Source organism: Electrophorus electricus, chromosome 4 (assembly GCF_041902795.1).
Source record: "Electrophorus electricus isolate QZ-2024a chromosome 4, ASM4190279v1, whole genome shotgun sequence".
Lineage (NCBI taxonomy): Eukaryota > Metazoa > Chordata > Actinopteri > Gymnotiformes > Gymnotidae > Electrophorus > Electrophorus electricus.
In genome coordinates, this window is record NC_137500.1 from 33,065,001 (window position 1) to 33,084,367 (window position 19,367).

General features: G+C 47.8%; 5 protein-coding genes across 10 annotated transcripts; all 5 read right to left on the reverse strand.

Moving 5' to 3' along the window:
* Positions 1-1,788: 1,788 nt before the first annotated feature.
* LOC113591170 (uridine 5'-monophosphate synthase) lies at positions 1,789-4,967 on the reverse strand. 2 transcript variants are annotated; one of them, XM_081713355.1, is made up of 6 exons: positions 4,778-4,967; positions 4,359-4,512; positions 3,265-3,912; positions 2,867-3,042; positions 2,520-2,634; positions 1,789-2,306 (listed from the first exon to the last, which is right to left on the reverse strand). In XM_081713355.1, exons 1-6 carry the CDS (start codon positions 4,925-4,927, stop codon positions 2,107-2,109), a joined length of 1,443 nt encoding a protein of 480 aa, XP_081569481.1. In that variant the 5' UTR covers positions 4,928-4,967; the 3' UTR covers positions 1,789-2,106. The 2 variants fall into 2 exon arrangements, with proteins under 2 accessions (XP_081569481.1, XP_035392437.1); XM_035536544.2 differs by having other exon boundaries at positions 1,789-2,282; positions 4,778-4,966.
* A 404-nt stretch (positions 4,968-5,371) lies between these two features.
* Positions 5,372-8,544, reverse strand: LOC118243006 (uridine 5'-monophosphate synthase-like). Of its 2 annotated transcripts, none has more exons than XM_035536536.2 (6): positions 8,360-8,544; positions 7,941-8,094; positions 6,845-7,492; positions 6,447-6,622; positions 6,100-6,214; positions 5,372-5,886 (listed from the first exon to the last, which is right to left on the reverse strand). In XM_035536536.2, the coding sequence occupies exons 1-6, from the start codon at positions 8,507-8,509 to the stop codon at positions 5,603-5,605; spliced, it is 1,527 nt and encodes a 508-aa protein (XP_035392429.1). In that variant the 5' UTR covers positions 8,510-8,544; the 3' UTR covers positions 5,372-5,602. The 2 variants fall into 2 exon arrangements, with proteins under 2 accessions (XP_035392429.1, XP_035392431.1); XM_035536538.2 differs by having other exon boundaries at positions 5,372-5,862; positions 8,360-8,543.
* A 433-nt stretch (positions 8,545-8,977) lies between these two features.
* On the reverse strand, positions 8,978-12,152 carry LOC113591169 (uridine 5'-monophosphate synthase-like). 2 transcript variants are annotated; one of them, XM_035536539.2, is made up of 6 exons: positions 11,965-12,152; positions 11,546-11,699; positions 10,452-11,099; positions 10,054-10,229; positions 9,706-9,820; positions 8,978-9,492 (listed from the first exon to the last, which is right to left on the reverse strand). In XM_035536539.2, exons 1-6 carry the CDS (start codon positions 12,112-12,114, stop codon positions 9,209-9,211), a joined length of 1,527 nt encoding a protein of 508 aa, XP_035392432.1. In that variant the 5' UTR covers positions 12,115-12,152; the 3' UTR covers positions 8,978-9,208. The 2 variants fall into 2 exon arrangements, with proteins under 2 accessions (XP_035392432.1, XP_035392433.1); XM_035536540.2 differs by having other exon boundaries at positions 8,978-9,468; positions 11,965-12,151.
* Positions 12,153-12,582: 430 nt separating this feature from the next.
* Positions 12,583-15,758, reverse strand: LOC118243030 (uridine 5'-monophosphate synthase-like). Of its 2 annotated transcripts, none has more exons than XM_035536541.2 (6): positions 15,570-15,758; positions 15,151-15,304; positions 14,057-14,704; positions 13,659-13,834; positions 13,311-13,425; positions 12,583-13,097 (listed from the first exon to the last, which is right to left on the reverse strand). In XM_035536541.2, the coding sequence occupies exons 1-6, from the start codon at positions 15,717-15,719 to the stop codon at positions 12,814-12,816; spliced, it is 1,527 nt and encodes a 508-aa protein (XP_035392434.1). In that variant the 5' UTR covers positions 15,720-15,758; the 3' UTR covers positions 12,583-12,813. The 2 variants fall into 2 exon arrangements, with proteins under 2 accessions (XP_035392434.1, XP_035392436.1); XM_035536543.2 differs by having other exon boundaries at positions 12,583-13,073; positions 15,570-15,757.
* Positions 15,759-16,163: 405 nt separating this feature from the next.
* On the reverse strand, positions 16,164-19,339 carry LOC118243003 (uridine 5'-monophosphate synthase-like). 2 transcript variants are annotated; one of them, XM_035536526.2, is made up of 6 exons: positions 19,151-19,339; positions 18,732-18,885; positions 17,638-18,285; positions 17,240-17,415; positions 16,892-17,006; positions 16,164-16,678 (listed from the first exon to the last, which is right to left on the reverse strand). In XM_035536526.2, exons 1-6 carry the CDS (start codon positions 19,298-19,300, stop codon positions 16,395-16,397), a joined length of 1,527 nt encoding a protein of 508 aa, XP_035392419.1. In that variant the 5' UTR covers positions 19,301-19,339; the 3' UTR covers positions 16,164-16,394. The 2 variants fall into 2 exon arrangements, with proteins under 2 accessions (XP_035392419.1, XP_035392422.1); XM_035536529.2 differs by having other exon boundaries at positions 16,164-16,654; positions 19,151-19,338.
* Between the last annotated feature and the right edge of the window lie 28 nt (positions 19,340-19,367).

Here is a 19,367-nt window from a genome sequence, read left to right on the forward strand (position 1 = left end):
GTACAGAAGTTCAGGCTGATAACAGAACCACCACTAACAGCACCTGCCTTGAAACATCCCCTCAGCTCCAAGGAAACGTGCCAGTATTAGCATACATCATCTTAGCACAACTTGTGTATTTGATGAATCAATCATACTTTGGATATTACATAAATTCATGAAATGCATGAAAGCTGTATATATACACCGCAAAAGCAGTTAATGGTTGAGGAAGTAATTTTATTACATTATCAGTAATCAGAGTGAAACTTGTAAAATGTTGCGAATAGAAATTCCATGAATATCAATTAAACTGAAAACATAAAACAGGAAAATACTGAAAATAGAAATAAAACAGGACTACTGAAAATAGGAATAAAACAGGAATACTGAAAATATAAATAAAACAGGAATACTGAATTGTCCTCCAGGCCTGCCAGCACAGGGGTGTCCCATTACATTAACAGCAAAAACCAGGATGTCAGTTGTGAGTTTTGCATATGTTACATAAGGCCATCTAACAGGTTATTGTATTTATTTGATCTTCTTGCTTTGTGTATTATTATTCGTCAACAGATGTCTTCTTTCAGTGACCTCCTAGTATCTTAGATGAAATACAAATATGCATCATAAAATACTAATATTTACCATAAGATTTAAGAGCGTCTGCTAATTGCAAGATTTCCTTTGCCAGGTTTGATGCCCATTTAAAATGACTTTTATATATCTCACCTAATATCAAATAAAAGGTTAAATACCTCAAAATAGTAATGGATTATAAGTGCCGGTATGGGAAATGAAAGCGTTTGTGCTGTCCGCTCCCGAGCTGAAGGGCACCTGTAACTGCGTAACGCGAGCCGAACGAACAAAACGGCAGGTATCCTCAGGTATTGTGCGCGTGGCTCAACGTCAAGCAAATACAGGACAGGCGTGCAGGAGAGGTTTGGAGTTCGCGCGTCCTTCTGCTTCCAGGCTGAAAGGGGAAAAAAAATAACTCGGTTTGGCCATCTGAGGACAATAAATGACACAGGCAACGTTAGTACCGTTGACGAGCGTATGAAGCGAAGGGATAACGCTGCCGGCGCGTGTGCCTGCTAGTGGAAAATATGTACTTACCTGAAGCGCACAGTACCACCGCGTGACTATCAGTCAAACCCGCGGTCTGGGCGACCTTTATATACGCAGGCCGCGTGCCCTGTCCGACACGCCGGTCTTACGGCGAGAGGAGACGGACCTGGACACCTGTCGCGTGCGTGGCGCGCACGTCTGACCCAATATTGACTCTGAACGCGCCGGGGCGGGGTCACATAGCTCGCGCCTCTGGGTGGGTGCTGAGAGCCTCTTTAGCGCATTACGGCCGCTCACCTGAACTGCAGCCGGACACTCGGGCTCTGCGCACACTGAACCCAGCAGTCGTACAAATAGTTCCTGACACAGTCCCCCAACACCAACGTTTGAAATATGAAATAAAATTTTAAAAAATAGCCGAATGTTTAAAGAGTACTTTAAAAATGGACACGATTCAAGATTTCTAAAATTCCTGATGCGATATTTAACATCTTGTTCAAAACCTGCCTTTACACGTGTAAAAGCCGTCGGTTTTCTAACAGTAGTCCAGTAACGTCTTTGCGTGTCTATTTGCATAGCCGTTTAGTGTCGGCTGTGAATGAGTGCCCCCTGCTGCTGACGTGGGATATTAGTTTTAGAAATACCGACATTATTAATCACCTCCCTTTGTGTGTGTAACCGTTTACTTAACAAGTCCCATATCACACCTTGAAAGTTGAAGTCAAACAGGAGTTACTGTAATAAAGCCATACTGATTTATTATACAACAATCATGGGAAAAATGCATTTTAGTAACAATTTGCAGAAAGTCCTGTTCACCTGGAAAAAATTACAGACATTTTAGAAACAAAAAGTGGGTGAAATTGCCATCAAGAACTAGGCAGTCATTAACTGCTGGCCCAGTGAAGCACGTTTAAATTCAAAATGAACATCTGAAATGGACTAATACTCCATTTGAATACATCACTCATTTTTTCACTAATTTGTGCAGAGGAGCTGCTCTCCAGGATAGGAAACCGCGGATTCCTGGATTAGGGTCACGGAGGGGGGTAGGAGTGGTTATCTCGGGGCTGACAGTCGTCTCAAATACGCCTCCCACCCTGCCACTCTGTACTCCTCAGCAGCCTTCAGCCTGTCTGGGCTGGCAAGAATCCCCCTTCCAACGATGATGACATCAGAGCCTTTGGAACAAATGACCTCGACTGGGCTGGTGTACTGCTGACCGAGGCCATCTCCTGGCAAAGAATGGAACAACAAGCCTGAGAACACAGACAACAGCATAGCTGCAGGCACTTTCATTTCCATCTAATTTCATTTTCCATTTATATTTGATTTTGGATAAATGTGCTAATGATATTGATCATTCCTTAACTACACTGCCATCTAGTGGTCTTTGTAAAAGCTGCAAAGGGTCATTCCAGCTCCAGCGTTAAACCCTGACTGTGAGGAATGGCAGGTGTTATGGGGTGTACCTCCGCTCTGTAACTGCACCCCAGGAGTCATGTGGACATGTTCTGGTTTACTGCTGATCTTAGAAGTGCTGATGAAACCAAACACAAAATCGGGGTAATCCTCGGCCATTTTCACCTGGGAAGAGAATCAGCTTCGTCACGCTGATCAAAATCAAGGCTGACTTAAGGAGATTCAAAAAAATAATTCATCCGAACTAATGAATTCAATAAACTACAGTAAATAAAAACCAAACTCTACAGTTACATGAGACAAATTAATCTTAAATCCACTCAGTAAACAAACGTCTAAGAAACTTTAATAGCAAACAAGTTGCTTTCTTCACCAGCTCTATCCAGACAGGGCTTACCACAGCCTGCGTGTACTCTGCTGTTGCTAGGCAACCCTGAGAGCTCATCTGGGCGATGAGGAGGCAGCCGCGACCGAGCGGCTTCCCGACGACCTGCAGGCCCTCCACCACGCCAGGGCCGGGTAGAGCGTGGGCGTTAACGATGTGTGCCCATGAGGAGATCTTGTACACGCCACCTGGAAAGGTCACCAAGAGGCGAGTTTAACACACAGCGCGTGCAAGGCTCCGTCCCAGCTCCCAGCATTCAGGGTTCCTCCTTGGTGTGGTGTGCTGGAGGTTGGGACAGGACCAGTCCAGGACTGTTCTTAGATCGTTGTGGACGTTTTAGCCTGAACGAGCCGTCGAGTCCTTCCCCTCGGTCGGCTCACAGAAGAGTCCAAAACTCTGAAATGGCATACCTTCATACTGGTGTTTCACAGTGTTCCCAATGTCCGCGAACTTGCGGTCCTCGAAGATGAGGAAGTTGTGTTTGCGTGCCAGCTCTCCGAGCCTGACGCTCACGGCAGGACTGAAGTCGCACAGGACGTCCACGTGCGTCTTCAACGCGCAGACCAGCGGCCCGACGGCGTCGGCCAGCTTCAGCAGCTCGTCTGCACTGCTCACGTCCGCAGACACGCACAAGTTGCTGGTCTTCTCCTCCATCAGCGTGAAGAGGCGTGCGGCCAGCGGGTGGGTCCCAGGCAAAGCAGCCCGCTCCCCATAGCCCAGACTCTCCTCCGCCTGCCGCATGGGGCGGCAGGCGGGGTTTGCTTGGAGGAAGCGCTCCACGCTGCCAGAGGTGGAGGCGTCAACGTGGCCCGCTTCCACCAGCACCGACAGGAGTTTGGAAATGGAGATGACGGGGTGGAGCGCGATGCCCTCAGCTGCCAGATGGCCGCTGCCGCCCTGCTCACGGTCCAGCAGCACCACCGCGTCCCTGACCTTTAACCCCTCACCCTGCAACACCTGTGTGGTTTCCAGGACACTGCTGCCGCTAGTTACTACATCCTCCACGATCAGACACATGTCGCCTGGACGAATCAGACCCTCAACCATGCGCTTTGTTCCTGAGGGACAGTTAAAGACATCAGCAGCTAAGGACCACCAGATAAAATCACACACTTGAAACATGCCAGAAAACACCAACACAAACACTAGAATGAAAAACTCCACCAGTCTGATCTGACCTCACAGTGGTTAAATCTCGGCAACGGTTAGAGATTCACACTGTCAACACTTTTGGGTCTGTGCATTGACTCTTGTTAACGTTTGTATGAGTATCCCTAAGCATCGTTATCGACCCTGTCCCTGTAACACTGCACTCGCTTTTTGTTTGTTTTAAAATCACCTTTGCTCTACCCTCTTGTGTTTTTGAATACTGGTGATGCACTAAAAGTTTAGAATACACAGCTCAGTCTTGTTAACGGATTCTTCCGTTTACCTTTCAGGGGTCTGAATACCGATATAGCGGTTCAACAACGTCTTAGCTCACATTTTAAAACGTGACCGTTACCGTAAGCCTTGGCCTCTTTTCGTCGAATCAGCATGGGGACGCGTTTGGTCGAGCAGATGATGGTCGCCAGTGGAAGAGCCGTGTAAGGAACCCCGCACACGCAGTCAAAGCGCGCGCCGGCGTCCTCTGCACGCTTATAAAGAAGACTGGACACCTGAGCAACAAAAACCATTAATAAATGGCAAACAAAATATCTGATCGACAAAACATTCATAAGCATTCATAAACGGGACCGCTCGTGTTCTCACTTTCCACGCTACACTCGGGGGATTTGTACATGCTCAATTCTTTACACTCCTCTCAAAATCGAGCCGATGAGGTTCGCACTGTAGCTGGAGTGAACAGATAGTTAACGGTAGTTAGACGTGTTTAAACGACGCTTAAATCGATGAGGTTAACAGGCTGAAGCACGTGCGTACCTGGTTCATCACTGCCGGGTAGGACACCATCACGCGGAGATCAAAATATATAGGAGACATCAGTCCGCTTTTCAGCTTAAATGTACCGAACTTGACCGCTCCGATATCGTACAGCTTTAAGATTAAGCTGTCGAGCTCTGTATCGTCCATGCTGTCCCTGTAGTTACTCAGCAAATTAAACGTTTAAAAAATGTTTCCGGGTTACGGAAGCCGAAATAAAAGACTTTTGCAAGACAACAAAAATATTTGAAATTATTTTAGTTTTATTTATTTATTGTATTGCAATGTTTGGCGTCAGTATTTATAAATGTATTTCATTAATAATTTGTACGTGCCCTCGTTTTTAAATAACCTATACGGACACAACGCCGACCAGTCAAAGGTCAGAGGAAAGGGAAAAACGTGCGGCTGCTTTCGTATTTTAACCTGATCTAACATTCTTCTTATCTCTTATCTCTTAATCAGTACATTCAGGGCAAAGGCCATTTATTGAGCGTTACGAACAAACTAAAGTTCATTGTCAGGATGTAACCGTTTACTTAACAAGTCCCATATCACACCTTGAAAGTTGAAGTCAAACAGGAGTTACTGTAATAAAGCCATACTGATTTATTGTACAACAATCATGGGAAAATGCATTTTAGTAACAATTTGCAGAAAGTCCTGTTCACCTGGAAAAAATTAGACATTTTAGAAACAAAAAGTGGGTGAAATTGCCATCAAGAACTAGGCAGTCATTAACTGCTGGCCCAGTGAAGCACGTTTAAATTCAAAATGAACATCTGAAATGGACTAATACTCCATTTGAATACATCACTCATTTTTTCACTCATTTGTGCAGAGGAGCTGCTCTCCAGGATAGGAAACCGCGGATTCCTGGATTAGGGTCACGGAGGGGGGTAGGAGTGGTTCTCTCGGGGCTGACAGTCGTCTCAAATACGCCTCCCACCCTGCCACTCTGTACTCCTCAGCAGCCTTCAGCCTGTCTGGGCTGGCAAGAATCCCCCGTCCAACGATGATGACATCAGAGCCTTTGGAACAAATGACCTCGACTGGGCTGGTGTACTGCTGACCGAGGCCTTCTCCTGGCAAAGAATGGAACAACAAGCCTGAGAACACAGACAACAGCATAGCTGCAGGCACTTTCATTTCCATCTAATTTCATTTTCCATTTATATTTGATTTTGGATAAATGTGCTAATGATATTGATCATTCCTTAACTACACTGCCATCTAGTGGTCTTTGTAAAAGCTGCAAAGGGTCATTCCAGCTCCAGCGTTAAACCCTGACTGTGAGGAATGGCAGGTGTTATGGGGTGTACCTCCGCTCTGTAACTGCACCCCAGGAGTCATGTGGACATGTTCTGGTTTACTGCTGATCTTAGAAGTGCTGATGAAACCAAACACAAAATCGGGGTAATCCTCGGCCATTTTCACCTGGGAAGAGAATCAGCTTCGTCACGCTGATCAAAATCAAGGCCGACTTAAGGAGATTCAAAAAAATAATTCATCCGAACTAATGAATTCAATAAATTGCAGTAAATAAAAACCAAACTCTACAGTTACATGAGACAAATTAATCTTAAATCCACTCAGTAAACAAACGTCTAAGAAACTTTAATAGCAAACAAGTTGCTTTCTTCACCAGCTCTATCCAGACAGGGCTTACCACAGCCTGCGTGTACTCTGCTGTTGCTAGGCAACCCTGAGAGCTCATCTGGGCGATGAGGAGGCAGCCGCGACCGAGCGGCTTCCCGACGACCTGCAGGCCCTCCACCACGCCAGGGCCGGGTAGAGCGTGGGCGTTAACGATGTGTGCCCATGAGGAGATCTTGTACACGCCACCTGGAAAGGTCACCAAGAGGCGAGTTTAACACACAGCGCGTGCAAGGCTCCGTCCCAGCTCCCAGCATTCAGGGTTCCTCCTTGGTGTGGTGTGCTGGAGGTTGGGACAGGACCAGTCCAGGACTGTTCTTAGATCGTTGTGGACGTTTTAGCCTGAACGAGCCGTCGAGTCCTTCCCCTCGGTCGGCTCACAGAAGAGTCCAAAACTCTGAAATGGCATACCTTCATACTGGTGTTTCACAGTGTTCCCAATGTCCGCGAACTTGCGGTCCTCGAAGATGAGGAAGTTGTGTTTGCGTGCCAGCTCTCCGAGCCTGACGCTCACGGCAGGACTGAAGTCGCACAGGACGTCCACGTGCGTCTTCAACGCGCAGACCAGCGGCCCGACGGCGTCGGCCAGCTTCAGCAGCTCGTCTGCACTGCTCACGTCCGCAGACACGCACAAGTTGCTGGTCTTCTCCTCCATCAGCGTGAAGAGGCGTGCGGCCAGCGGGTGGGTCCCAGGCAAAGCAGCCCGCTCCCCATAGCCCAGACTCTCCTCCGCCTGCCGCATGGGGCGGCAGGCGGGGTTTGCTTGGAGGAAGCGCTCCACGCTGCCAGAGGTGGAGGCGTCAACGTGGCCCGCTTCCACCAGCACCGACAGGAGTTTGGAAATGGAGATGACGGGGTGGAGCGCGATGCCCTCAGCTGCCAGATGGCCGCTGCCGCCCTGCTCACGGTCCAGCAGCACCACCGCGTCCCTGACCTTTAACCCCTCACCCTGCAACACCTGTGTGGTTTCCAGGACACTGCTGCCGCTAGTTACTACATCCTCCACGATCAGACACATGTCGCCTGGACGAATCAGACCCTCAACCATGCGCTTTGTTCCTGAGGGACAGTTAAAGACATCAGCAGCTAAGGACCACCAGATAAAATCACACACTTGAAACATGCCAGAAAACACCAACACAAACACTAGAATGAAAAACTCCACCAGTCTGATCTGACCTCACAGTGGTTAAATCTCGGCAACGGTTAGAGATTCACACTGTCAACACACTTTTGGGTCTGTGCATTGACTCTTGTTAACGTTTGTATGAGTATCCCTAAGCATCGTTATCGACCCTGTCCCTGTAACACTGCACTCGCTTTTTGTTTGTTTTAAAATCACCTTTGCTCTACCCTCTTGTGTTTTTGAATACTGGTGATGCACTAAAAGTTTAGAATACACAGCTCAGTCTTGTTAACGGATTCTTCCGTTTACCTTTCAGGGGTCTGAATACCGATATAGCGGTTCAACAACGTCTTAGCTCACATTTTAAAACGTGACCGTTACCGTAAGCCTTGGCCTCTTTTCGTCGAATCAGCATGGGGACGCGTTTGGTCGAGCAGATGATGGTCGCCAGTGGAAGAGCCGTGTAAGGAACCCCGCACACGCAGTCAAAGCGCGCGCCGGCGTCCTCTGCACGCTTATAAAGAAGACTGGACACCTGAGCAACAAAAACCATTAATAAATGGCAAACAAAATATCTGATCGACAAAACATTCATAAGCATTCATAAACGGGACCGCTCGTGTTCTCACTTTCCACGCTACACTCGGGGGATTTGTACATGCTCAATTCTTTACACTCCTCTCAAAATCGAGCCGATGAGGTTCGCACTGTAGCTGGAGTGAACAGATAGTTAACGGTAGTTAGACGTGTTTAAACGACGCTTAAATCGATGAGGTTAACAGGCTGAAGCACGTGCGTACCTGGTTCATCACTGCCGGGTAGGACACCATCACGCGGAGATCAAAATATATAGGAGACATCAGTCCGCTTTTCAGCTTAAATGTACCGAACTTGACCGCTCCGATATCGTACAGCTTTAAGATTAAGCTGTCGAGCTCTGTATCGTCCATGCTGTCCCTGTAGTTACTCAGCAAATTAAACGTTTAAAAAATGTTTCCGGGTTACGGAAGCCGAAATAAAAGACTTTTGCAAGACAACAAAAATATTTGAAATTATTTTAGTTGTATTTATTTATTGTATTGCAATGTTTGGCGTCAGTATTTATAAATGTATTTCATTAATAATTTGTACGTGCCCTCGTTTTTAAATAACCTATACGGACACAACGCCGACCAGTCAAAGGTCAGAGGAAAGGGAAAAACGTGCGGCTGCTTTCGTATTTTAACCTGGTCTAACATTCTTCTTATCTCTACGCTCTCCGATTACTTATCCGTCTTTGGTAAAATCAGTACTTTCAGGGCAAAGGCCATTTATTGAGCGTTACGAACAAACTAAAGTTCATTGTCAGGATGTAACCGTTTACTTAACAAGTCCCATATCACACCTTGAAAGTTGAAGTCAAACAGGAGTTACTGTAATAAAGCCATACTGATTTATTGTACAACAATCATGGGAAAATGCATTTTAGTAACAATTTGCAGAAAGTCCTGTTCACCTGGAAAAAATTAGACATTTTAGAAACAAAAAGTGGGTGAAATTGCCATCAAGAACTAGGCAGTCATTAACTGCTGGCCCAGTGAAGCACGTTTAAATTCAAAATGAACATCTGAAATGGACTAATACTCCATTTGAATACATCACTCATTTTTTCACTCATTTGTGCAGAGGAGCTGCTCTCCAGGATAGGAAACCGCGGATTCCTGGATTAGGGTCACGGAGGGGGGTAGGAGTGGTTCTCTCGGGGCTGACAGTCGTCTCAAATACGCCTCCCACCCTGCCACTCTGTACTCCTCAGCAGCCTTCAGCCTGTCTGGGCTGGCAAGAATGCCCCGTCCAACGATGATGACATCAGAGCCTTTGGAACAAATGACCTCGACTGGGCTGGTGTACTGCTGACCGAGGCCATCTCCTGGCAAAGAATGGAACAACAAGCCTGAGAACACAGACAACAGCATAGCTGCAGGCACTTTCATTTCCATCTAATTTCATTTTCCATTTATATTTGATTTTGGATAAATGTGCTAATGATATTGATCATTCCTTAACTACACTGCCATCTAGTGGTCTTTGTAAAAGCTGCAAAGGGTCATTCCAGCTCCAGCGTTAAACCCTGACTGTGAGGAATGGCAGGTGTTATGGGGTGTACCTCCGCTCTGTAACTGCACCCCAGGAGTCATGTGGACATGTTCTGGTTTACTGCTGATCTTAGAAGTGCTGATGAAACCAAACACAAAATCGGGGTAATCCTCGGCCATTTTCACCTGGGAAGAGAATCAGCTTCGTCACGCTGATCAAAATCAAGGCCGACTTAAGGAGATTCAAAAAAAATAATTCATCCGAACTAATGAATTCAATAAATTGCAGTAAATAAAAACCAAAGTCTACAGTTACATGAGACAAATTAATCTTAAATCCACTCAGTAAACAAACGTCTAAGAAACTTTAATAGCAAACAAGTTGCTTTCTTCACCAGCTCTATCCAGACAGGGCTTACCACAGCCTGCGTGTACTCTGCTGTTGCTAGGCAACCCTGAGAGCTCATCTGGGCGATGAGGAGGCAGCCGCGACCGAGCGGCTTCCCGACGACCTGCAGGCCCTCCACCACGCCAGGGCCGGGTAGAGCGTGGGCGTTAACGATGTGTGCCCATGAGGAGATCTTGTACACGCCACCTGGAAAGGTCACCAAGAGGCGAGTTTAACACACAGCGCGTGCAAGGCTCCGTCCCAGCTCCCAGCATTCAGGGTTCCTCCTTGGTGTGGTGTGCTGGAGGTTGGGACAGGACCAGTCCAGGACTGTTCTTAGATCGTTGTGGACGTTTTAGCCTGAACGAGCCGTCGAGTCCTTCCCCTCGGTCGGCTCACAGAAGAGTCCAAAACTCTGAAATGGCATACCTTCATACTGGTGTTTCACAGTGTTCCCAATGTCCGCGAACTTGCGGTCCTCGAAGATGAGGAAGTTGTGTTTGCGTGCCAGCTCTCCGAGCCTGACGCTCACGGCAGGACTGAAGTCGCACAGGACGTCCACGTGCGTCTTCAACGCGCAGACCAGCGGCCCGACGGCGTCGGCCAGCTTCAGCAGCTCGTCTGCACTGCTCACGTCCGCAGACACGCACAAGTTGCTGGTCTTCTCCTCCATCAGCGTGAAGAGGCGTGCGGCCAGCGGGTGGGTCCCAGGCAAAGCAGCCCGCTCCCCATAGCCCAGACTCTCCTCCGCCTGCCGCATGGGGCGGCAGGCGGGGTTTGCTTGGAGGAAGCGCTCCACGCTGCCAGAGGTGGAGGCGTCAACGTGGCCCGCTTCCACCAGCACCGACAGGAGTTTGGAAATGGAGATGACGGGGTGGAGCGCGATGCCCTCAGCTGCCAGATGGCCGCTGCCGCCCTGCTCACGGTCCAGCAGCACCACCGCGTCCCTGACCTTTAACCCCTCACCCTGCAACACCTGTGTGGTTTCCAGGACACTGCTGCCGCTAGTTACTACATCCTCCACGATCAGACACATGTCGCCTGGACGAATCAGACCCTCAACCATGCGCTTTGTTCCTGAGGGACAGTTAAAGACATCAGCAGCTAAGGACCACCAGATAAAATCACACACTTGAAACATGCCAGAAAACACCAACACAAACACTAGAATGAAAAACTCCACCAGTCTGATCTGACCTCACAGTGGTTAAATCTCGGCAACGGTTAGAGATTCACACTGTCAACACTTTTGGGTCTGTGCATTGACTCTTGTTAACGTTTGTATGAGTATCCCTAAGCATCGTTATCGACCCTGTCCCTGTAACACTGCACTCGCTTTTTGTTTGTTTTAAAATCACCTTTGCTCTACCCTCTTGTGTTTTTGAATACTGGTGATGCACTAAAAGTTTAGAATACACAGCTCAGTCTTGTTAACGGATTCTTCCGTTTACCTTTCAGGGGTCTGAATACCGATATAGCGGTTCAACAACGTCTTAGCTCACATTTTAAAACGTGACCGTTACCGTAAGCCTTGGCCTCTTTTCGTCGAATCAGCATGGGGACGCGTTTGGTCGAGCAGATGATGGTCGCCAGTGGAAGAGCCGTGTAAGGAACCCCGCACACGCAGTCAAAGCGCGCGCCGGCGTCCTCTGCACGCTTATAAAGAAGACTGGACACCTGAGCAACAAAAACCATTAATAAATGGCAAACAAAATATCTGATCGACAAAACATTCATAAGCATTCATAAACGGGACCGCTCGTGTTCTCACTTTCCACGCTACACTCGGGGGATTTGTACATGCTCAATTCTTTACACTCCTCTCAAAATCGAGCCGATGAGGTTCGCACTGTAGCTGGAGTGAACAGATAGTTAACGGTAGTTAGACGTGTTTAAACGACGCTTAAATCGATGAGGTTAACAGGCTGAAGCACGTGCGTACCTGGTTCATCACTGCCGGGTAGGACACCATCACGCGGAGATCAAAATATATAGGAGACATCAGTCCGCTTTTCAGCTTAAATGTACCGAACTTGACCGCTCCGATATCGTACAGCTTTAAGATTAAGCTGTCGAGCTCTGTATCGTCCATGCTGTCCCTGTAGTTACTCAGCAAATTAAACGTTTAAAAAATGTTTCCGGGTTACGGAAGCCGAAATAAAAGACTTTTGCAAGACAACAAAAATATTTGAAATTATTTTAGTTTTATTTATTTATTGTATTGCAATGTTTGGCGTCAGTATTTATAAATGTATTTCATTAATAATTTGTACGTGCCCTCGTTTTTAAATAACCTATACGGACACAACGCCGACCAGTCAAAGGTCAGAGGAAAGGGAAAAACGTGCGGCTGCTTTCGTATTTTAACCTGGTCTAACATTCTTCTTATCTCTACGCTCTCCGATTACTTATCCGTCTTTGGTAAAATCAGTACTTTCAGGGCAAAGGCCATTTATTGAGCGTTACGAACAAACTAAAGTTCATTGTCAGGATGTAACCGTTTACTTAACAAGTCCCATATCACACCTTGAAAGTTGAAGTCAAACAGGAGTTACTGTAATAAAGCCATACTGATTTATTGTACAACAATCATGGGAAAATGCATTTTAGTAACAATTTGCAGAAAGTCCTGTTCACCTGGAAAAAATTAGACATTTTAGAAACAAAAAGTGGGTGAAATTGCCATCAAGAACTAGGCAGTCATTAACTGCTGGCCCAGTGAAGCACGTTTAAATTCAAAATGAACATCTGAAATGGACTAATACTCCATTTGAATACATCACTCATTTTTTCACTCATTTGTGCAGAGGAGCTGCTCTCCAGGATAGGAAACCGCGGATTCCTGGATTAGGGTCACGGAGGGGGGTAGGAGTGGTTCTCTCGGGGCTGACAGTCGTCTCAAATACGCCTCCCACCCTGCCACTCTGTACTCCTCAGCAGCCTTCAGCCTGTCTGGGCTGGCAAGAATGCCCCGTCCAACGATGATGACATCAGAGCCTTTGGAACAAATGACCTCGACTGGGCTGGTGTACTGCTGACCGAGGCCATCTCCTGGCAAAGAATGGAACAACAAGCCTGAGAACACAGACAACAGCATAGCTGCAGGCACTTTCATTTCCATCTAATTTCATTTTCCATTTATATTTGATTTTGGATAAATGTGCTAATGATATTGATCATTCCTTAACTACACTGCCATCTAGTGGTCTTTGTAAAAGCTGCAAAGGGTCATTCCAGCTCCAGCGTTAAACCCTGACTGTGAGGAATGGCAGGTGTTATGGGGTGTACCTCCGCTCTGTAACTGCACCCCAGGAGTCATGTGGACATGTTCTGGTTTACTGCTGATCTTAGAAGTGCTGATGAAACCAAACACAAAATCGGGGTAATCCTCGGCCATTTTCACCTGGGAAGAGAATCAGCTTCGTCACGCTGATCAAAATCAAGGCCGACTTAAGGAGATTCAAAAAAAATAATTCATCCGAACTAATGAATTCAATAAATTGCAGTAAATAAAAACCAAAGTCTACAGTTACATGAGACAAATTAATCTTAAATCCACTCAGTAAACAAACGTCTAAGAAACTTTAATAGCAAACAAGTTGCTTTCTTCACCAGCTCTATCCAGACAGGGCTTACCACAGCCTGCGTGTACTCTGCTGTTGCTAGGCAACCCTGAGAGCTCATCTGGGCGATGAGGAGGCAGCCGCGACCGAGCGGCTTCCCGACGACCTGCAGGCCCTCCACCACGCCAGGGCCGGGTAGAGCGTGGGCGTTAACGATGTGTGCCCATGAGGAGATCTTGTACACGCCACCTGGAAAGGTCACCAAGAGGCGAGTTTAACACACAGCGCGTGCAAGGCTCCGTCCCAGCTCCCAGCATTCAGGGTTCCTCCTTGGTGTGGTGTGCTGGAGGTTGGGACAGGACCAGTCCAGGACTGTTCTTAGATCGTTGTGGACGTTTTAGCCTGAACGAGCCGTCGAGTCCTTCCCCTCGGTCGGCTCACAGAAGAGTCCAAAACTCTGAAATGGCATACCTTCATACTGGTGTTTCACAGTGTTCCCAATGTCCGCGAACTTGCGGTCCTCGAAGATGAGGAAGTTGTGTTTGCGTGCCAGCTCTCCGAGCCTGACGCTCACGGCAGGACTGAAGTCGCACAGGACGTCCACGTGCGTCTTCAACGCGCAGACCAGCGGCCCGACGGCGTCGGCCAGCTTCAGCAGCTCGTCTGCACTGCTCACGTCCGCAGACACGCACAAGTTGCTGGTCTTCTCCTCCATCAGCGTGAAGAGGCGTGCGGCCAGCGGGTGGGTCCCAGGCAAAGCAGCCCGCTCCCCATAGCCCAGACTCTCCTCCGCCTGCCGCATGGGGCGGCAGGCGGGGTTTGCTTGGAGGAAGCGCTCCACGCTGCCAGAGGTGGAGGCGTCAACGTGGCCCGCTTCCACCAGCACCGACAGGAGTTTGGAAATGGAGATGACGGGGTGGAGCGCGATGCCCTCAGCTGCCAGATGGCCGCTGCCGCCCTGCTCACGGTCCAGCAGCACCACCGCGTCCCTGACCTTTAACCCCTCACCCTGCAACACCTGTGTGGTTTCCAGGACACTGCTGCCGCTAGTTACTACATCCTCCACGATCAGACACATGTCGCCTGGACGAATCAGACCCTCAACCATGCGCTTTGTTCCTGAGGGACAGTTAAAGACATCAGCAGCTAAGGACCACCAGATAAAATCACACACTTGAAACATGCCAGAAAACACCAACACAAACACTAGAATGAAAAACTCCACCAGTCTGATCTGACCTCACAGTGGTTAAATCTCGGCAACGGTTAGAGATTCACACTGTCAACACTTTTGGGTCTGTGCATTGACTCTTGTTAACGTTTGTATGAGTATCCCTAAGCATCGTTATCGACCCTGTCCCTGTAACACTGCACTCGCTTTTTGTTTGTTTTAAAATCACCTTTGCTCTACCCTCTTGTGTTTTTGAATACTGGTGATGCACTAAAAGTTTAGAATACACAGCTCAGTCTTGTTAACGGATTCTTCCGTTTACCTTTCAGGGGTCTGAATACCGATATAGCGGTTCAACAACGTCTTAGCTCACATTTTAAAACGTGACCGTTACCGTAAGCCTTGGCCTCTTTTCGTCGAATCAGCATGGGGACGCGTTTGGTCGAGCAGATGATGGTCGCCAGTGGAAGAGCCGTGTAAGGAACCCCGCACACGCAGTCAAAGCGCGCGCCGGCGTCCTCTGCACGCTTATAAAGAAGACTGGACACCTGAGCAACAAAAACCATTAATAAATGGCAAACAAAATATCTGATCGACAAAACATTCATAAGCATTCATAAACGGGACCGCTCGTGTTCTCACTTTCCACGCTACACTCGGGGGATTTGTACATGCTCAATTCTTTACACTCCTCTCAAAATCGAGCCGATGAGGTTCGCACTGTAGCTGGAGTGAACAGATAGTTAACGGTAGTTAGACGTGTTTAAACGACGCTTAAATCGATGAGGTTAACAGGCTGAAGCACGTGCGTACCTGGTTCATCACTGCCGGGTAGGACACCATCACGCGGAGATCAAAATATATAGGAGACATCAGTCCGCTTTTCAGCTTAAATGTACCGAACTTGACCGCTCCGATATCGTACAGCTTTAAGATTAAGCTGTCGAGCTCTGTATCGTCCATGCTGTCCCTGTAGTTACTCAGCAAATTAAACGTTTAAAAAATGTTTCCGGGTTACGGAAGCCGAAATAAAAGACTTTTGCAAGACAACAAAAATATTTGAAATTATTTTAGTTTTATTTATTTATTGTATTGCAATGTTTGGCGTCAGTATTTATAAATGTATTTCATTAATAATTTGTACGTGCCCTCGTTTTTAAATAACCTATACGGACACAACGCCGACCAGTCAAAGGTCAGAGGAAAGGGAAAAACGTGCGGCTGCTTTCGTATTTTAACCTGATCTAACATTCTTCTTATCTCTTATCTCTTAATCAGTACATTCAGGGCAAAGGCCATTTATTGAGCGTTACGAACAAACTAAAGTTCATTGTCAGGATGTAACCGTTTACTTAACAAGTCCCATATCACACCTTGAAAGTTGAAGTCAAACAGGAGTTACTGTAATAAAGCCATACTGATTTATTGTACAACAATCATGGGAAAATGCATTTTAGTAACAATTTGCAGAAAGTCCTGTTCACCTGGAAAAAATTAGACATTTTAGAAACAAAAAGTGGGTGAAATTGCCATCAAGAACTAGGCAGTCATTAACTGCTGGCCCAGTGAAGCACGTTTAAATTCAAAATGAACATCTGAAATGGACTAATACTCCATTTGAATACATCACTCATTTTTTCACTCATTTGTGCAGAGGAGCTGCTCTCCAGGATAGGAAACCGCGGATTCCTGGATTAGGGTCACGGAGGGGGGTAGGAGTGGTTCTCTCGGGGCTGACAGTCGTCTCAAATACGCCTCCCACCCTGCCACTCTGTACTCCTCAGCAGCCTTCAGCCTGTCTGGGCTGGCAAGAATCCCCCGTCCAACGATGATGACATCAGAGCCTTTGGAACAAATGACCTCGACTGGGCTGGTGTACTGCTGACCGAGGCCTTCTCCTGGCAAAGAATGGAACAACAAGCCTGAGAACACAGACAACAGCATAGCTGCAGGCACTTTCATTTCCATCTAATTTCATTTTCCATTTATATTTGATTTTGGATAAATGTGCTAATGATATTGATCATTCCTTAACTACACTGCCATCTAGTGGTCTTTGTAAAAGCTGCAAAGGGTCATTCCAGCTCCAGCGTTAAACCCTGACTGTGAGGAATGGCAGGTGTTATGGGGTGTACCTCCGCTCTGTAACTGCACCCCAGGAGTCATGTGGACATGTTCTGGTTTACTGCTGATCTTAGAAGTGCTGATGAAACCAAACACAAAATCGGGGTAATCCTCGGCCATTTTCACCTGGGAAGAGAATCAGCTTCGTCACGCTGATCAAAATCAAGGCCGACTTAAGGAGATTCAAAAAAAATAATTCATCCGAACTAATGAATTCAATAAATTGCAGTAAATAAAAACCAAAGTCTACAGTTACATGAGACAAATTAATCTTAAATCCACTCAGTAAACAAACGTCTAAGAAACTTTAATAGCAAACAAGTTGCTTTCTTCACCAGCTCTATCCAGACAGGGCTTACCACAGCCTGCGTGTACTCTGCTGTTGCTAGGCAACCCTGAGAGCTCATCTGGGCGATGAGGAGGCAGCCGCGACCGAGCGGCTTCCCGACGACCTGCAGGCCCTCCACCACGCCAGGGCCGGGTAGAGCGTGGGCGTTAACGATGTGTGCCCATGAGGAGATCTTGTACACGCCACCTGGAAAGGTCACCAAGAGGCGAGTTTAACACACAGCGCGTGCAAGGCTCCGTCCCAGCTCCCAGCATTCAGGGTTCCTCCTTGGTGTGGTGTGCTGGAGGTTGGGACAGGACCAGTCCAGGACTGTTCTTAGATCGTTGTGGACGTTTTAGCCTGAACGAGCCGTCGAGTCCTTCCCCTCGGTCGGCTCACAGAAGAGTCCAAAACTCTGAAATGGCATACCTTCATACTGGTGTTTCACAGTGTTCCCAATGTCCGCGAACTTGCGGTCCTCGAAGATGAGGAAGTTGTGTTTGCGTGCCAGCTCTCCGAGCCTGACGCTCACGGCAGGACTGAAGTCGCACAGGACGTCCACGTGCGTCTTCAACGCGCAGACCAGCGGCCCGACGGCGTCGGCCAGCTTCAGCAGCTCGTCTGCACTGCTCACGTCCGCAGACACGCACAAGTTGCTGGTCTTCTCCTCCATCAGCGTGAAGAGGCGTGCGGCCAGCGGGTGGGTCCCAGGCAAAGCAGCCCGCTCCCCATAGCCCAGACTCTCCTCCGCCTGCCGCATGGGGCGGCAGGCGGGGTTTGCTTGGAGGAAGCGCTCCACGCTGCCAGAGGTGGAGGCGTCAACGTGGCCCGCTTCCACCAGCACCGACAGGAGTTTGGAAATGGAGATGACGGGGTGGAGCGCGATGCCCTCAGCTGCCAGATGGCCGCTGCCGCCCTGCTCACGGTCCAGCAGCACCACCGCGTCCCTGACCTTTAACCCCTCACCCTGCAACACCTGTGTGGTTTCCAGGACACTGCTGCCGCTAGTTACTACATCCTCCACGATCAGACACATGTCGCCTGGACGAATCAGACCCTCAACCATGCGCTTTGTTCCTGAGGGACAGTTAAAGACATCAGCAGCTAAGGACCACCAGATAAAATCACACACTTGAAACATGCCAGAAAACACCAACACAAACACTAGAATGAAAAACTCCACCAGTCTGATCTGACCTCACAGTGGTTAAATCTCGGCAACGGTTAGAGATTCACACTGTCAACACTTTTGGGTCTGTGCATTGACTCTTGTTAACGTTTGTATGAGTATCCCTAAGCATCGTTATCGACCCTGTCCCTGTAACACTGCACTCGCTTTTTGTTTGTTTTAAAATCACCTTTGCTCTACCCTCTTGTGTTTTTGAATACTGGTGATGCACTAAAAGTTTAGAATACACAGCTCAGTCTTGTTAACGGATTCTTCCGTTTACCTTTCAGGGGTCTGAATACCGATATAGCGGTTCAACAACGTCTTAGCTCACATTTTAAAACGTGACCGTTACCGTAAGCCTTGGCCTCTTTTCGTCGAATCAGCATGGGGACGCGTTTGGTCGAGCAGATGATGGTCGCCAGTGGAAGAGCCGTGTAAGGAACCCCGCACACGCAGTCAAAGCGCGCGCCGGCGTCCTCTGCACGCTTATAAAGAAGACTGGACACCTGAGCAACAAAAACCATTAATAAATGGCAAACAAAATATCTGATCGACAAAACATTCATAAGCATTCATAAACGGGACCGCTCGTGTTCTCACTTTCCACGCTACACTCGGGGGATTTGTACATGCTCAATTCTTTACACTCCTCTCAAAATCGAGCCGATGAGGTTCGCACTGTAGCTGGAGTGAACAGATAGTTAACGGTAGTTAGACGTGTTTAAACGACGCTTAAATCGATGAGGTTAACAGGCTGAAGCACGTGCGTACCTGGTTCATCACTGCCGGGTAGGACACCATCACGCGGAGATCAAAATATATAGGAGACATCAGTCCGCTTTTCAGCTTAAATGTACCGAACTTGACCGCTCCGATATCGTACAGCTTTAAGATTAAGCTGTCGAGCTCTGTATCGTCCATGCTGTCCCTGTAGTTACTCAGCAAATTAAACGTTTAAAAAATGTTTCCGGGTTACGGAAGCCGAAAT

Bases quoted from the DNA above. Each gene is read 5' to 3' on its own strand.
- LOC113591169 (XM_035536539.2), bottom strand. From the start codon at position 12,114: ATGGACGATACAGAGCTCGACAGCTTAATCTTAAAGCTGTACGATATC. The intron at 11,700-11,964 runs GTACGCACGTGC...TTTGTTGCTCAG, and splicing joins ACCCGGCAGTGATGAACCAG to GTGTCCAGTCTTCTTTATAA. The intron at 9,493-9,705 runs GTACACCCCATA...CTGTGTTCTCAG, and splicing joins GGTGCAGTTACAGAGCGGAG to GCTTGTTGTTCCATTCTTTG.
- LOC118243030 (XM_035536541.2), bottom strand. From the start codon at position 15,719: ATGGACGATACAGAGCTCGACAGCTTAATCTTAAAGCTGTACGATATC. The intron at 15,305-15,569 runs GTACGCACGTGC...TTTGTTGCTCAG, and splicing joins ACCCGGCAGTGATGAACCAG to GTGTCCAGTCTTCTTTATAA. The intron at 13,835-14,056 runs GTATGCCATTTC...TGACCTTTCCAG, and splicing joins TGTGAAACACCAGTATGAAG to GTGGCGTGTACAAGATCTCC.
- LOC118243003 (XM_035536526.2), bottom strand. From the start codon at position 19,300: ATGGACGATACAGAGCTCGACAGCTTAATCTTAAAGCTGTACGATATC. The intron at 18,286-18,731 runs GTAACGGTCACG...ACTGTCCCTCAG, and splicing joins AAAAGAGGCCAAGGCTTACG to GAACAAAGCGCATGGTTGAG. The intron at 17,007-17,239 runs GTAAGCCCTGTC...TTCTCTTCCCAG, and splicing joins CAGAGTACACGCAGGCTGTG to GTGAAAATGGCCGAGGATTA.
- LOC113591170 (XM_081713355.1), bottom strand. From the start codon at position 4,927: ATGGACGATACAGAGCTCGACAGCTTAATCTTAAAGCTGTACGATATC. The intron at 4,513-4,777 runs GTACGCACGTGC...TTTGTTGCTCAG, and splicing joins ACCCGGCAGTGATGAACCAG to GTGTCCAGTCTTCTTTATAA. The intron at 2,635-2,866 runs GTAAGCCCTGTC...TTCTCTTCCCAG, and splicing joins CAGAGTACACGCAGGCTGTG to GTGAAAATGGCCGAGGATTA.
- LOC118243006 (XM_035536536.2), bottom strand. From the start codon at position 8,509: ATGGACGATACAGAGCTCGACAGCTTAATCTTAAAGCTGTACGATATC. The intron at 6,623-6,844 runs GTATGCCATTTC...TGACCTTTCCAG, and splicing joins TGTGAAACACCAGTATGAAG to GTGGCGTGTACAAGATCTCC. The intron at 6,215-6,446 runs GTAAGCCCTGTC...TTCTCTTCCCAG, and splicing joins CAGAGTACACGCAGGCTGTG to GTGAAAATGGCCGAGGATTA.